Genomic DNA, 13,692 nt, shown 5'->3' with positions numbered 1-13,692 from the left:
TAGCAAAGCTAGTATGATGGGAAGTTAACTGAATAAATTTATGTGGAATAAGAGGAAAATTAGTGAAAGCACTGAACTAGTTATATACAAGACTCTGTTCACATCACTTTGAATGTATTGATATGAGAGTAGAGTTAGAAATAAAACATTTGATCTGAGACTGGAAACCATTCGAGTTATGAGAAAGGTTAGTAGAGTGAATGGATGACATTAGTGGCAGTATCATATTAAAAATAATGATATTAGGAAAGAATTTGATATTGTTAGTATTCAGGAATGTGTTAGCAGAGTTAATTGTATGTGATATGGTCATTTCAGCAGAATTGGAGAGGAAAGGTTAACCAAAGAAGGTTTTTTTTTTTTTTTTTCAAAGCATGGAAAAAGATCCAGAGGAACACCAAGATAAAGGTGAATTAACAGCAAGTTGTGCCTTTATCATCATTTATTCATGTATAAATAGGAAAATATATTCATATAACAACTCATTTAGATAGTCTTTTAAATGAAATTAGCCAAGTTGCTCTCCTTTGTGGCATATGGTAAATGTTAGCTGGTTCATGAGTTGCATCTTCAAAAAAAGTTTGCTTATGCATTGCCAGAACTGTTTTCTTGGTCTTCCTCTTCCTTGTAGTGTTTTGAAGAGCTTTTCTCTTGCCACCTTATCATATGCATTCTTCCGATCTACAAAACTTAAATACAAATTCTTCTCAACTATTTTAAACTGAAAATCTGATCCTGACAACTTCCATTTAGCCTAAACTCAGCTTGTTCTCCAAGTTTTCCTTCCATAGTTTTTCTTTGCCATTTCTCAAGTGCTTACATAAATCTTACCAGTAACACTTCTGGGAAATTCTTCTGTTATTCTTAGATTTAGTATTATTTTATTTTTATAGATGGGTACTATGAGAGTTGTACTCCAGTCATCTGAAATTTAACTCTCTGACCTGGCCTTCTGAATTATGCAGTGTAGCTAGCCGCTATAAAACTTTTATACCTCCACATTTGAGCATTTCTCTTTAGATATCATGTATTATAATGCCTTTCATGTTTCAATTTTCTGATGTCTTTTTCTACCTCTACTATTGATATGTACTCCTGATTGCCTTTGAATGTTTTCTGCCACTGTGCTGTCAATGTTTGTTTCATTTAGCAGTCCTTCAAAGTAATTCATCCAGACATCTAGAATATTTTTTATCTTCAGGTTTCATGTCTCCTTTATCATCTCTGATTTCTTTTACCATACACTTTCTTTCATTTCTAAGTTATTTCATAAGTTCCAGAATATTTTGCCACTTTCCTGATTTTCTGTATTTTTATTGAAGTTTTCCTGTGACTTTTGTTTGGCACCTTTTACACAGTGCTTCACTTTTGTATATTTTTCTCTGTTTTCTCAGAGTATCTGCTAGAAACTTTTGATACACTTTCTTCTTTTTTATGACTGCCTCTTTAACTTCCAAAGTTCACCATTGGGGTCTTGGCTTTCTATCCTTGCAGACTTCACCACATGCCTCTGGCTGAATCAGGTAATGTTTTCTTCAGGATGGCACAGCATCTGCAAGGTTTGGTTCTAATTATTAACTTTGCTCTTTTCTCCAAATTTTCCCCAAACTTTTCTATATTTCTGGTTCAAACTCAGGATCCATGTGAATCACTAACTGCAGAAAGGGGACATGTTCATTTTTGCCAACTTTACAGGAAAAACCAAAAAAAAACTATATAAATTGATTTGTTGCAAATTTTTTATTATGGACCCACTTCAATAATTTTGTAGAGCATAATATCTTTATAATCCATCACACAAAATCTGTATCTGTGGTATTGTTCAGATTAATCAGCATATTAATTTAATTTAATTAATATGCTGATTAACACGTGCAGCTACTGCTCAACATCTTCACAGTGCACCTTGAAACAAACAGAACAAGTTTCTTTTCCTCTTCCTTCATTCCTGCAATTGCTGTATTATGGAACAGTCTTCCACCTGTTGTGTTTCCCAAGGAATACAATATACAGTCTTTCAAATCAAATGTAAACAAGTTCCTCCTTTCCCAGCCTACTACCCATATACAGTACTAATGTACTATAGATGGATCAACCAACCTTTCGTGTATGGGATCAACATAAAATATATATATAGATATTTTATGTTGAACAATACATTTATAGTTCTGTGATACATAGCAAGGTTATGTATCACAGAATATAACCTTGCTATGTATTGTTCTGTGTAAGGCTAGTGTTTTTGAATAGTTTTTCTCTTTTTACCTTATCATATGGGTTTTTCAGATAAACAAAATTTGAGTAGAGATCCTCATTATGATTATTCATTATAACATAAACACATGGTGTCATAATGATCCCTGTTCGGTTTAAACCTGCCTTGGTTTTCAATAGTTTTTTCTTCTGTAATATTTCTTAATCAATTCTTAAAGTGTATTTCCATAAATCTTTTTGGAACACTGAGGCGAGAATTTGGTTCTTTCTTTCTTTAAAAAAAAAAAAAAAATTGATACAATAAAAACTTTATTGATAAGTGCATAGATGCATTAAACAGTAATGTTTCATTATTTTTCCCAAATACAAATTGCCGACAGTGTGATCTGCATTGTGTAATTTAGGCTGAAAAACTTTTATGCTACACATATAATCATTTTAAATTGAATATCATCTACTCCAACTGCCAGATTTCTGATTACATTTCATATTTCTGAAATGTGGAAAGGCAGCTGGATATACATATAGACTCATAGTTCTAAATATCAATATATCATCATCATCAATTTCCTGATATGTACCCCGAAGGGGAGTTCAGGTTACTATGACAACACTACATGATTAAGTTTACATTATTATCAATCTCCTATCAACAATTTTTCTCCAATCAGTCTATGACTTGTGAGCACTCTAATATTGTCATATCTAACATTTCCTGCTTCTAAGGCACTTCCAACTGTTTTCAATTTGTTTCATTTTTTTTTTTTTTCAAGAATGTTTGTGTAGTTGAGTCTACAGTTTACCTGCAAAAGCTGCCCAACTTTAATTCTCTTTGAAATGTTCTTACATATTGTTATTTTCGATGTAATATCCATTTTTATCCTGCGTAGTACTAAATAATGGTCACTTCCAATTTCAAATCCTCTGTGCACTCTTGTATCCTGAACCAGCATGATGATATCACCAACAACAATGCTATAGTCTTTTGAGGGCTTTTCTGTGTAACCTTGTGCCCATCTTTATGGTGAAACATGATATTAGTAATGACTAGTTTGTGCCCTGAGCAGATATCCAGTAAAACTATTACGTGAGCGGTCTGAAAAGTTCTCTGCCTAACAATGAAAAAACGAATTTATAATTTCAAAATTATTTTTATTTTTCAACATTATCTCCATTAAGACTAATACATTTATTACAGTGATGCTCCAGCACCATTATCCTGTCCCTGTAGTGGTTCTCAGTAAGATCTGCAAAATATCCCTCTACAGCTGCAATCACCTCTTGATTCGAAGAAAAACACTGACCAGCAAGGAAGAGTTTTAGTTTTGGGAAGAGATAGAAGTCAGAGGGAGCCAAATCTGGGGAATACGGTGGATGTTCCAACAATTCATAGTGCAGATCCCTTAATTATCCCATTGGTCTGAAAAGTTCTTTGCCTAACAATGAAAAAACGAATTTATAATTTCAAAAAATTTTTTTTTTCAACATAATCTCCCTTAAAACTAATACATTTATTACAGTGATGCTCCAGCACCATTATCCTGTCCCTGTAAGTTCTCAGTAAGATCTGCAAAACCCCTGTACAGCTGCAATCACCTCTTAATTTGAATAAAAACACTGACCAGCAAGGAAGAGTTTTAATTTTGGGAAGAGATAGAAGTCAGAGGGAGCCAAATCTGGGGGATAGGGTGGATGTTCCAATCATTCATAGCGCAGATCCCTTAATTTTTCACAAAGGTGCCAAAACACCTTTGTGGGCAGGTGCATTGTTTTGATGGAAGATGATTTTTTTCTTCTGCAAACCTGTCTTTTCTCACAAGTTTTTTCGTCTAGTCTGGTTAAAAGATCGGAATAATATTTCCTGGTTATTGTTTTACCCTTTTCAAGATAATTAATAAACAAAATGTCTTTAGCATCCCAAAATACTGATGCCATGACCTTTCCTGATGATGGAACCAATTTTGCCTTCTTGGATGCTGAACAACTGGCTTCTGTCCAATGTTTTGACTGCTCTTTGGATTCTGGTGTGTAATGGTGAATCCAAGTCTCATCCATAGTAATAAATCGACACACACAAAATCAGTTTTATTCTTGTTAAATGCTTCAAGCACAGTTCAGAGATTTTCATGTGAGTGCGTTTTTGATTATGTGAGCAAGTGCCCATCTTGCGCAAAGCTTTTTCATATGCAATTCTTCATGCAAAATATATCCTACACATTCTTTTGAAATACCTATAGTGTCAGCAATATCACGCATTTACTTGCCATCATCCAATACCATATCATGTACTTGATCAATGATTTCTGGTGTAGTTAGATGTCGTTCATGTGGATCATGTTCAAGGCCATGTTTAAACTTGGCAGCCCATTTCTTAATTGTCAAAAATGAAGCAGAAGAGTGTCCATAAACTTTTATGAACTTCGAATGAATTTCTTTTGGCGTTAAACTTTCTTTTACAAAGAATTTTATAACCACTTGATACTTAATTTTATCCATTTCAAGATATACAGACAACACTTTTGCTTCAGACAGCTGTATAAAAAGAAACTACTGTATGTTATCGCATATAATGCAAAAAAAATTATGGTAAAAAATGCTACTTAAAGTTAGGGGTTTGCATTATATGCGGATCCTAAAAAAAATAACATCTTATTAGACTTGCACACACAATATATACTACCTAATGCCTATGCAACCAAATCTACTTGACCCACTCGCATTCGGCGACCGAGCGCACATCGTATCTGCGCATAAAGCTACTTACATTACTGGCTTTATGCACAGATACGATGTGCACTTGATTGCCGAATGATAGAGCACAGTTAGGTATATCGGTTTAACCACAGTTCATTTTAAATATTATTCGTTAAACAAACCTAGCCAGAAAATGAGCCAAAAGAAATGTAAACATTCATCTTTTGAAGCAGGATTTAAATTGCGTGTCATGCAGTTTGCATAAGAACATAATAACAGTGTTGCTATGAGAGAATTTGGTGTAGCAGAGAGTAATATTAGACTTTGGTGTAAGCAAAAAGCAGTCTTGAAAAAATCCCCAAAACAAAACATGCCCTTCGTGGAGATGTAGCATCCTTTCCAGAACTCGAAGAAGAGCTAAATGAATGGATTTTGATGCAACGAGAAGATGGCATTATAGTAACAAGAAATGCAATTCGTTTTCGAGCTCTACAACTCAAGAATGGTAAATTCAAGGACACACCAGGTATTTCATCTTTTCTTGCTTTGCTTGGGATGCAACAGATTTATGAAACACAAAGCATTAACATTATGACACCGAACAAAAATTGCACAGAAGTTACCAAAGCAGCTTGAAGAAAAAGTGCAGTCCTTCCATAAATTTATCATAAAATTGCAGAAGTGTCACGGATACGAACTTTCCCAAATTGCCAATATGGATGAGATGCCGATGTACTTTGATATGCCTGGGAATCAAACAGTAAACTGAGTTGGTGTAAAGGGTGTCTTCATAAAAACAACGTGACATGAAAAAACGCATTTTACCATTGTTCTAGCATGCATGGCAGACGGAAACAAATTAAAGCCGACAGTGATATTTAAAAGGAAGAAAATTCCGAAGCATATGAAATTTCCACCAGGTGTAATTGCTTGCGCCAATCAGAAAGGTTGGATGGATGAAGAAGGCGTACAATTGTGGCTGGATTAAGTATGGAACATATGTCCAGGTAGCTTGTTACGTCAACAAAGCATGCTAGTCTGGGATATGTTCTGGGCGCATTTAACGGAGGCAAGCAAAGAGAAAGCAAGTGAGCTATGTACAGACCTAGCAGTCATACCGGATGGTCTAACTTCCGTTTTGCAGCTGCTTGATGCCAGCTTGAATAAGCCGTTTAAAGATCATTTACGTGAAAAATGGAGAGAATGGATATCATCTGGTTTAGTGACAAAGGGTGGGAATTTTGGTGACAAAGATGACAAAGGGTGCGAATTTTAGATCACCCTAGTCACCAGATGGGTTAAAGAAGCATGGGATTCGATACCATCTGAAATGATTCAATGCTCATTTCTTAAATGTGGAATAAGTAATTCAATGGATGGATCCAAAGATCACGTCATATATGAAAGCGAGGATGACGCACAACAAAATGGAGAGCATCAAGATGATGACGACAACTGCTACACTGATGATGTAATCCCTACAGATGAATTTATAAATGAAATGTTTGATGACTCAAAAGATGAAGAATTTAAAGCATTTTGACATTTTGTTTTAAAATAAATATTTCTTTCATTAATTCATATTGTATTTTGACATTTTGTTTTAAAATAAATATTTCTTTCGTTAATTCATATTGTATTATTTGTAATGTTATGGAACAAGATTAACAGATCGCGTTATACGTGGCTGTTTTAGGGCTAGTTTTGAAACAAAATTTCTAATTCGCATTATACGCGATAATATACGGTACTTGATAGAATGACTTGCAATTTCAAATGGATGCTTATGCCAGATGTACCAACATAGGAAAAAAAAATCTTGCTGATAGTGTTGCCATCTATGGTCGAGGCCGAGAACTTTTCAGAACACCCTTGTATTATTAGCTTTGCCCTTTTCTCCAGATTTTCCCAAAATGTTCCTATATGCCTGGTGGGATTCATTTCCTTCTCTGTTGTTCAGATCTCCAACAAGGACCACTTTTTCCGTTTTCTTTATGTCAGCTGCCTGTTGTAATGACTCCAAAAATTCCTCCACGTCTTCATTAGAAAAACCCTTCTTTGGACCATAGACACAAATCAGTTTCATTGCCCATTTCCCCATTTTGAAGTGTCCACATCACTCTTTTTGAAACTGACTTCCAATCAAGAAGTTTATCTTCATGTTTATTTTGAATGCTTTTGCTACTCCTTCCTTTCCTTGATCATTATCGCCTGAATATAACACCTATACTTATTATTTAGTGAAATCTCACCTGATTTTCTCTTCTTTGTCTCGGTTATGCGAGTTATGTCCATGTGGTACTTTTCCAATTCTTCTGCAAGTTCAGTTTCCTTTCCATTAATACTCCTTATATTGATGGTTCCTATCTTCAGTACTTCTGATGTTGGGTTATCATCTTGATGGGTATTCTACTTCTAGGTATTGAGTTGGAGCTTGTTCCAGCTACTGGAACAAGCTCCAACTCAATACCTAGAAGCTCCAACTCAATACAACTCAGTACAAGCTCCAACTCAGTACAACTCAGTACCTGCTATTTTCATCAGGGAACTAGGACAAACTTCACTGTTTGTCCTAGTTCCCTGATGAAAATAGCAGGTACCGTGTTTAACAAGGCAACGCTCCAGAAAGCATGAAATCTCATCATGTTGTACTATCACGTGTTTGTAGTTTAAGCCAATAAAGAGTACAGTTTGGTTGGCTAAGTCCCAAATCGTCAGCCCATCCTTGTTCAGAGGAATTTAGAGAAATTTTCTTGAAATTTCTCTTAATTTTCTCAAAACTTTTCTATTCAGCTGGGATTCTTTTCTTACCTTGCTATTTTGGTTTAGAAATAGAAAAATTGATTCAAGAATCAATTTTTCCAAAATCCATGCCTGTTTACATATGAATTAGAAATCTGGACATTAGTCAAGAAAAATAGATGGTAAATATAATTTCACAAAAATATGGGTGATGATATTTATCTACCATCTAAATTTAAGTAGCAGATGGATGTTTGGTAATGCTTTAGATATTCAAAAATATCTCCCTACCACATAAAGCCACAAATTGGATTCGAATCCAACTGTTGGTTGGAGAGCAGGTATGCTGTCCTCTTGGCCAACCAAACAGACAAAGATTAACAAATGGGTTAACAGTTTTAGTACAACTTCCGTTCTTAATAACACTGTTATAAGCCAATTTTTAAATTCATGATTTTGTTTTGCAAATATTGCCCGAGTTGGATTTCAGAACATTTGATTCCTCCATGACAGATATGTTGAAAAATAAATGAATGAAATTAAATAATAGTATTGTTATTACAGTAATCTGACAAAAAATTGAGCTGAGATCTTCCACCAAATTTTATTGATATAGATATAGGAGTTAAAAATTGATATTATAATCATAAGATAGCATTATTAGCTATTTGCCTCTCTGAAGAAAACTGTTCAGCTTATCACTTCACCTCTCATTTATTTATTGTTTATTTCAGGTTAGAGATGACATTATTATAAAACTTACAGCACTTCGTGATTGCCCTGCTCGCCTAGAGAATCCAATAATTTATCATCTTGATGTTGGAGCTATGTATCCAAACATAATTCTTACTAATCGCTTGCAAGTAGGTGTGCAGTAGCCATTTAACTATGGTTCTGCAAGTTTTTTAACATAATATTAAGTGTAATTTACATTATTATTTTTTGTATTCTTTCAACATTTTGAGTTATAAAATATTTTATTAACTGTTATTAATTACATATTGTCGTGTGTCATTTGTTTTTAGCCCTTAATTATTTGATATTGAGGAGCAAGAAAAATTAACGTTTATATTATTGTTTCCCAGTCCATAAATCAAATAAATATACCATATAGACAATGTTAAAATTGTGAATTAATGCTTAAAGCTCTTTACATAAAATAAGCATTTTATGAAATAAATTTTTGAAGTATTTTGATGCCATGTTATATTCTAATTAAATACTTCATAAATCTCATTCATTGATTCAGTGCTTAGAATTTATGGGAATTAGAAATATGTTTGTTTATGACTGAATCTTAGAAGGGATGCCAAAAAGAGCAAAGTAGTTAAAGTAGTTTAGAAGTGCTTTTAGATAGCAATGTGCTAGAGATAGATCTAAACATAGGCATATGATGTTGCAAATATGAACTGGTAAGTAGAGCTGTTTAGTGACGGTATCTGCATACAAGTTATTGGAATATGCTAAAAGTTTGCTGTTATATATAGCCTTAGTTAGGACCTCTCATCAATAATTTAGTATTACTAGTAATAGAGCCCCTGTAGCTCAGTCTCTATAGTTGAAGCCCTTTGGTTGGAAAGACCTGGGTTTGATTCCTCTCCATGACACGAGGAACCTTTATCGTGGTCTCTTTTGACTAAAGATGAGTTAGCCAGTCTTATACAGAGGTAAAGGGTTTTTCACCCTGAAACTTGGGTTCTTTGTTCCTCAGAATAGGCAAATTGGTTCTGTGAACACACATGGATCTACACTCATAAAAATGTACTTAATGCCTCATTAGGAGGGCTAAACCCAACCTAAGGGATGGGGAAGGAAAGAGGGAAATCCCATATGAAATAAATAAATAAAGTACTAGTAATACCAGAGTTATGTTGGATTACTACAGTAATGCAACATAAATTTATTAAATTTTATTAAAAAATGTTGAACATAAAATAATAAGTAGATTAAATTTTTGATATATTTAACCGATATCATTAAAAAATTAATATTAAATCAGACATTTAAAACTTTCCTAAATGTCCTTCAGGTTAGCATATAGTAAGTAGCATAATTTAGAACATATCAAGTCTACTATTAGAGAGAGAGAGAGAGAGAGAGAGAGAGAATGGGAAGAACTTTACAGATGGGATGAGTAAAATGTCATAATACCTGTTCTTGCTGTATGTTGAAGTATAGATGCAAATAGACACTGTTTTAGCATATTTCCTATCTGGAAATTTAAACCTTAGCATTTATCAATGAGATTCTGGATCCAAGAAAAAAAAAAGTCTGTGTGATGACACACAGTGTTTTCAGTTGTAGGAATACGACTTTACGATTGCATGTAGAATCAGAATGATTCATTTTTCTGTAGCATTCAGAAAGCTATTACGATACACTACATTGTTTTATTTTATATTAATCTGCTTATTATGATCACTCCAGTGCACACATCTGGTACATAGTTGCCATATAATAGTGTCCACTTCACATGCTGAGTTCTTTCTCCATATACTGAAGAAAATTATAAGAAATGTTGCTGGTACGTTTCTTCAGAAAGTGTTAATTCCCTTCAGGAGGATTTTAATACACTTTCAGCTTTGACAAATGAGTGGGGGTTGTAGTTTTAATATTAATAAATGCATGGTACTGCACCTTGCAGTGCAGAGTTATAAATCTGTGTACTGTACTGCACTGGTGGAACTGTGCTGCAGGAAGTGGAGGTGAATAGAGATCTGCAATGTTGGAGAACACTAACTTGTAATCAAAATGAGGTATTATACTACCAGTAGCGGCTTGTGGCTTGAAATTGTGGGGGGGGGGGTTGCTGCAACTTTCGAAATATGCATACAACTGTAAGTGCAGTGTATACGTGTTTGCATAAAATATCAAAATTATGGTAAAATTAAAAAAAAAAAATTAAACATGAAAAAATATTGTTTATTATCGATAAAATTATACAGTTTGGTATAATTCAAAATTATTTAAAAATAAAATATATTCTTACTTTTGAGTGACACTTGTGACATTCATCATCATCATCATCAAATTCCTGCCATGTACCCTCAAGGGGTGTACAGGATATAATAGTACTACATGAAAAAAATTACATCATTATTAATTTCCTATCTACAATTTTCCTCCAAATCAGTCTGTTACTTGTCAAGACTCCAACATTATCAGATCTTATATTTCTGCATCTAAGGCACTTTGTACCATATCAATCCACCTATATCTTGGTCTTCCTCTGGGTCGTTTTGCTGCCAACCTGGCAGTGAACACTTGTTTTGCTAATCTTTCCTCTCCCATTCTATTTAAGTGACCATACCACCTGAGATTAGCTCTGCTAACGCATTCCTGGATGCTGGCAATGTCAAGTTCTTTCCTAATATCCTCATTTTTAATATGACATTGCCATTGATGCCATCTGTTCATGCCTATAATCTTTCTCAGGACTCTCATATCTGTGGTCTCTAGTCTTTGGTCAAGTGTTTTACTTCTGACCCAGCTCTCAGATCCATAAGTTAAAACTGGTTTGAACACTGTCTTGTATACAGCTAATTTAGTGTTCCGACTAATTTCTCTCTTATTCCATATGAATTTATTCAGTTGACTTCCCACCATATACCAGCTTTGCTGATTCTGTTGTCTATTTCTATATTTAATTTAACCATCTTCAGTAAAAATCGTGCCTAAATAGCTGAAATGTTTTACTTGTTCCACAGGTTCTCCATTCACAACACAGTTGACATTTTCAATGATTCTGCCTATTTTTATCGTCTTTGTCTTTTTATTGCTGACCTTCATACCATATCTATTACAACAGCTATTCAATTTAGTCAGAGAATCTTGCAGACTTGTAGCGGATTTATTTAGAAGTATAACATCATCTGCATAAAGCAAAGTGCTGACATTAACATCTCCAATTTTGATATCATGTTTAATACCACTTTCCTTCATAATGTGATCCATATAGATAATGAATAACAGAGGAGATAATGTGTATCTTTTTCTCACACCAGATTTAACATTAAACCACCTTCCTGTACTTCCTTCAATTCTAACTGCTGACTTACAACTCAAATAAAGACTAAGTATTTCTTGATATAATTGACACCATATAACTGCAGCGTATTGAATAGCTTTTCTCTTGACACTTTGTCATATGCCTTTTCCAAATCAACAAAACTTAAATACAGATCTTTATTATATTCCCATGCTTTCTCGACTATTTGTCGTAAAGTGAAGATCTGATCTGATCCTGACAGCCTCTATTTGGCGGCCGGAATCCAGCTTGTTCTTCACCAAGCTTTTCTTCCACAATTCTTCTCAACCGTTTCTCAAGTATACTTGCATAGATCTTGCCAGGAACACTGAGTAGGGAATACCTCTGTAATTCTCACATGCAGTTTTATTTCCCTTTTTATATATGGGTGGACCAACAGCGACTGAGCTATCAGGGCATGGGGGAGCAGAAGTAGCAACTCTGTTTCACTTAAAACCTCACAAAGCCCATTGACAACTCGGTGACATGGCGAATAGTGCCGCCATTAAATAAGCACCTGCTGGGGTCACTGCCCCTGACATTGGGAAGCAGCATTGTCAGTACTGACACAAGGTTGAAGCCAAATGATGAGGGAAAAGCTTGTGATCAGAGATTTGCAGATGGCAATATGATTATATTGTGTACTTCTGTAATACTGCAGAGCAGAAAGCAAACGGAGAAACTACTGCTCTACCTTATCTCCAGAACAACCACTATGGCGAGCAAACCCTTACAATTGGCCCCAAGTTCCCGGCATCCCTTAAATGGGACAGGGGTGCGAAGAATCTCCAGGCTCAAAATGGTGTCCACTTTTAAAATTGCAACTTGGAATGTCAGAACTCTGTACGAAGCTGGCAAATTAAGAAATGCCACAAGAGAAATGAAGACGCTGGGCATCCGGATTTTGGGAATTTGCGAGACAAGATGGCCAGGATCTGGAAAGTGTCAACAAGATAATACGACAATGTATTACTCTGGGAATGATGAGAACAAACATTGACATGGTGTTGCTGTAATAGTAGATGAAGAAATCAATAAATCAGTAATAAATTGGATTCCATTTTCTGAAAGGATAATGCTGTTACAACTTAAGGGAAACCCCGTTAACATAAATATCATCCAAGCTTATGCACCCACATCTGACAAAAGTGAAGAAGATGTTGAAGAGTTTTATGAACACCTAAAAGAGATTAAAAACCTAACAAAGAAACATGATATAAACATAGTGATGGGTGACTTGAATGCAAAAGTGGGAAGAGGGGGTGATGGAGAAATTGTTGGCAAACATGGCTTAGGCACCAGAAACGACAGAGGAGATCGCCTAGTCCAGTTCTGTCAGGAAGAAGATCTAACAATAGCAAATACCTGGTTTAAACTTCCACCCAGAAGACTGTACACTTGGAAATCGCCTCAAGATAACCGACATAACATTGTCAGAAATCAAATTGATTATATACTGATAAATAAAAGATTCCACAGTAGTATAAAGAGTGCAAAGACATATCCTGGAGCAGATATCTCATCAGACCACAATCCCATAGTTGCAGAAGTACGTCTTAGATAAAAATCAGCTAAAAAATCACAAAAGAAGAAAAAGAAAATTAATGTAGAAAAACTGAAAGACCCAAACATAAATAAAAGTGCCAAGACACAGCTTAACCTGCGATTACAACAGATTAACATAGAAGAAAATAAAAGTGTGGAATCTCTTTGGAATAGCTTTAAGAATGCCATCGTAACAACAAGTATTGAAGAAATAGGTTATGTGAATAATATAAAACAACAGGAATGGATGACAGATGAAATTCTTTCTCTTATTGATACAAGAAGAATGTACAAAAACAAAGACCTTGCCAGGTATACAGAAACACATAACATCATCAAGAAAAAAATAAAAGAAGCCAAGGAAAATTGGATGAAAAATTTATGTACCGAAATTGAACTGCTTCAGAAGAAACATGATAATTTCAATCTGTATAAGAAAATCAACGAAATTTCTGGAAAACTGAGGAAAA

The 13,692-nt window shown here is 34.6% G+C and overlaps 1 protein-coding gene across 1 annotated transcript in view; it reads left to right on the top strand.

The window, feature by feature from the left end:
- Positions 1–13,692, top strand: part of PolE1 (DNA polymerase epsilon catalytic subunit 1) — a 415,552-nt gene that overhangs the window by 103,315 nt on the left and 298,545 nt on the right. Inside the window, exon 17 of the mRNA XM_090412775.1 lies at positions 8,385–8,513. Within this exon, the coding sequence (XP_090268901.1) occupies positions 8,385–8,513 (129 nt within the window). The remainder of the gene's footprint in view (positions 1–8,384; positions 8,514–13,692) is intronic.

The sequence above is a fragment of the Typopeltis vanoorti genome, chromosome 23 (genome assembly GCF_054136105.1).
Source record: "Typopeltis vanoorti isolate ZY-2024b chromosome 23, IOZ_Tvanoo_1.0, whole genome shotgun sequence".
Lineage (NCBI taxonomy): Eukaryota > Metazoa > Arthropoda > Arachnida > Uropygi > Thelyphonidae > Typopeltis > Typopeltis vanoorti.
Note: the sequence above shows the minus strand (reverse complement) of the source record. Positions and strands in the feature narration are given on the sequence as shown.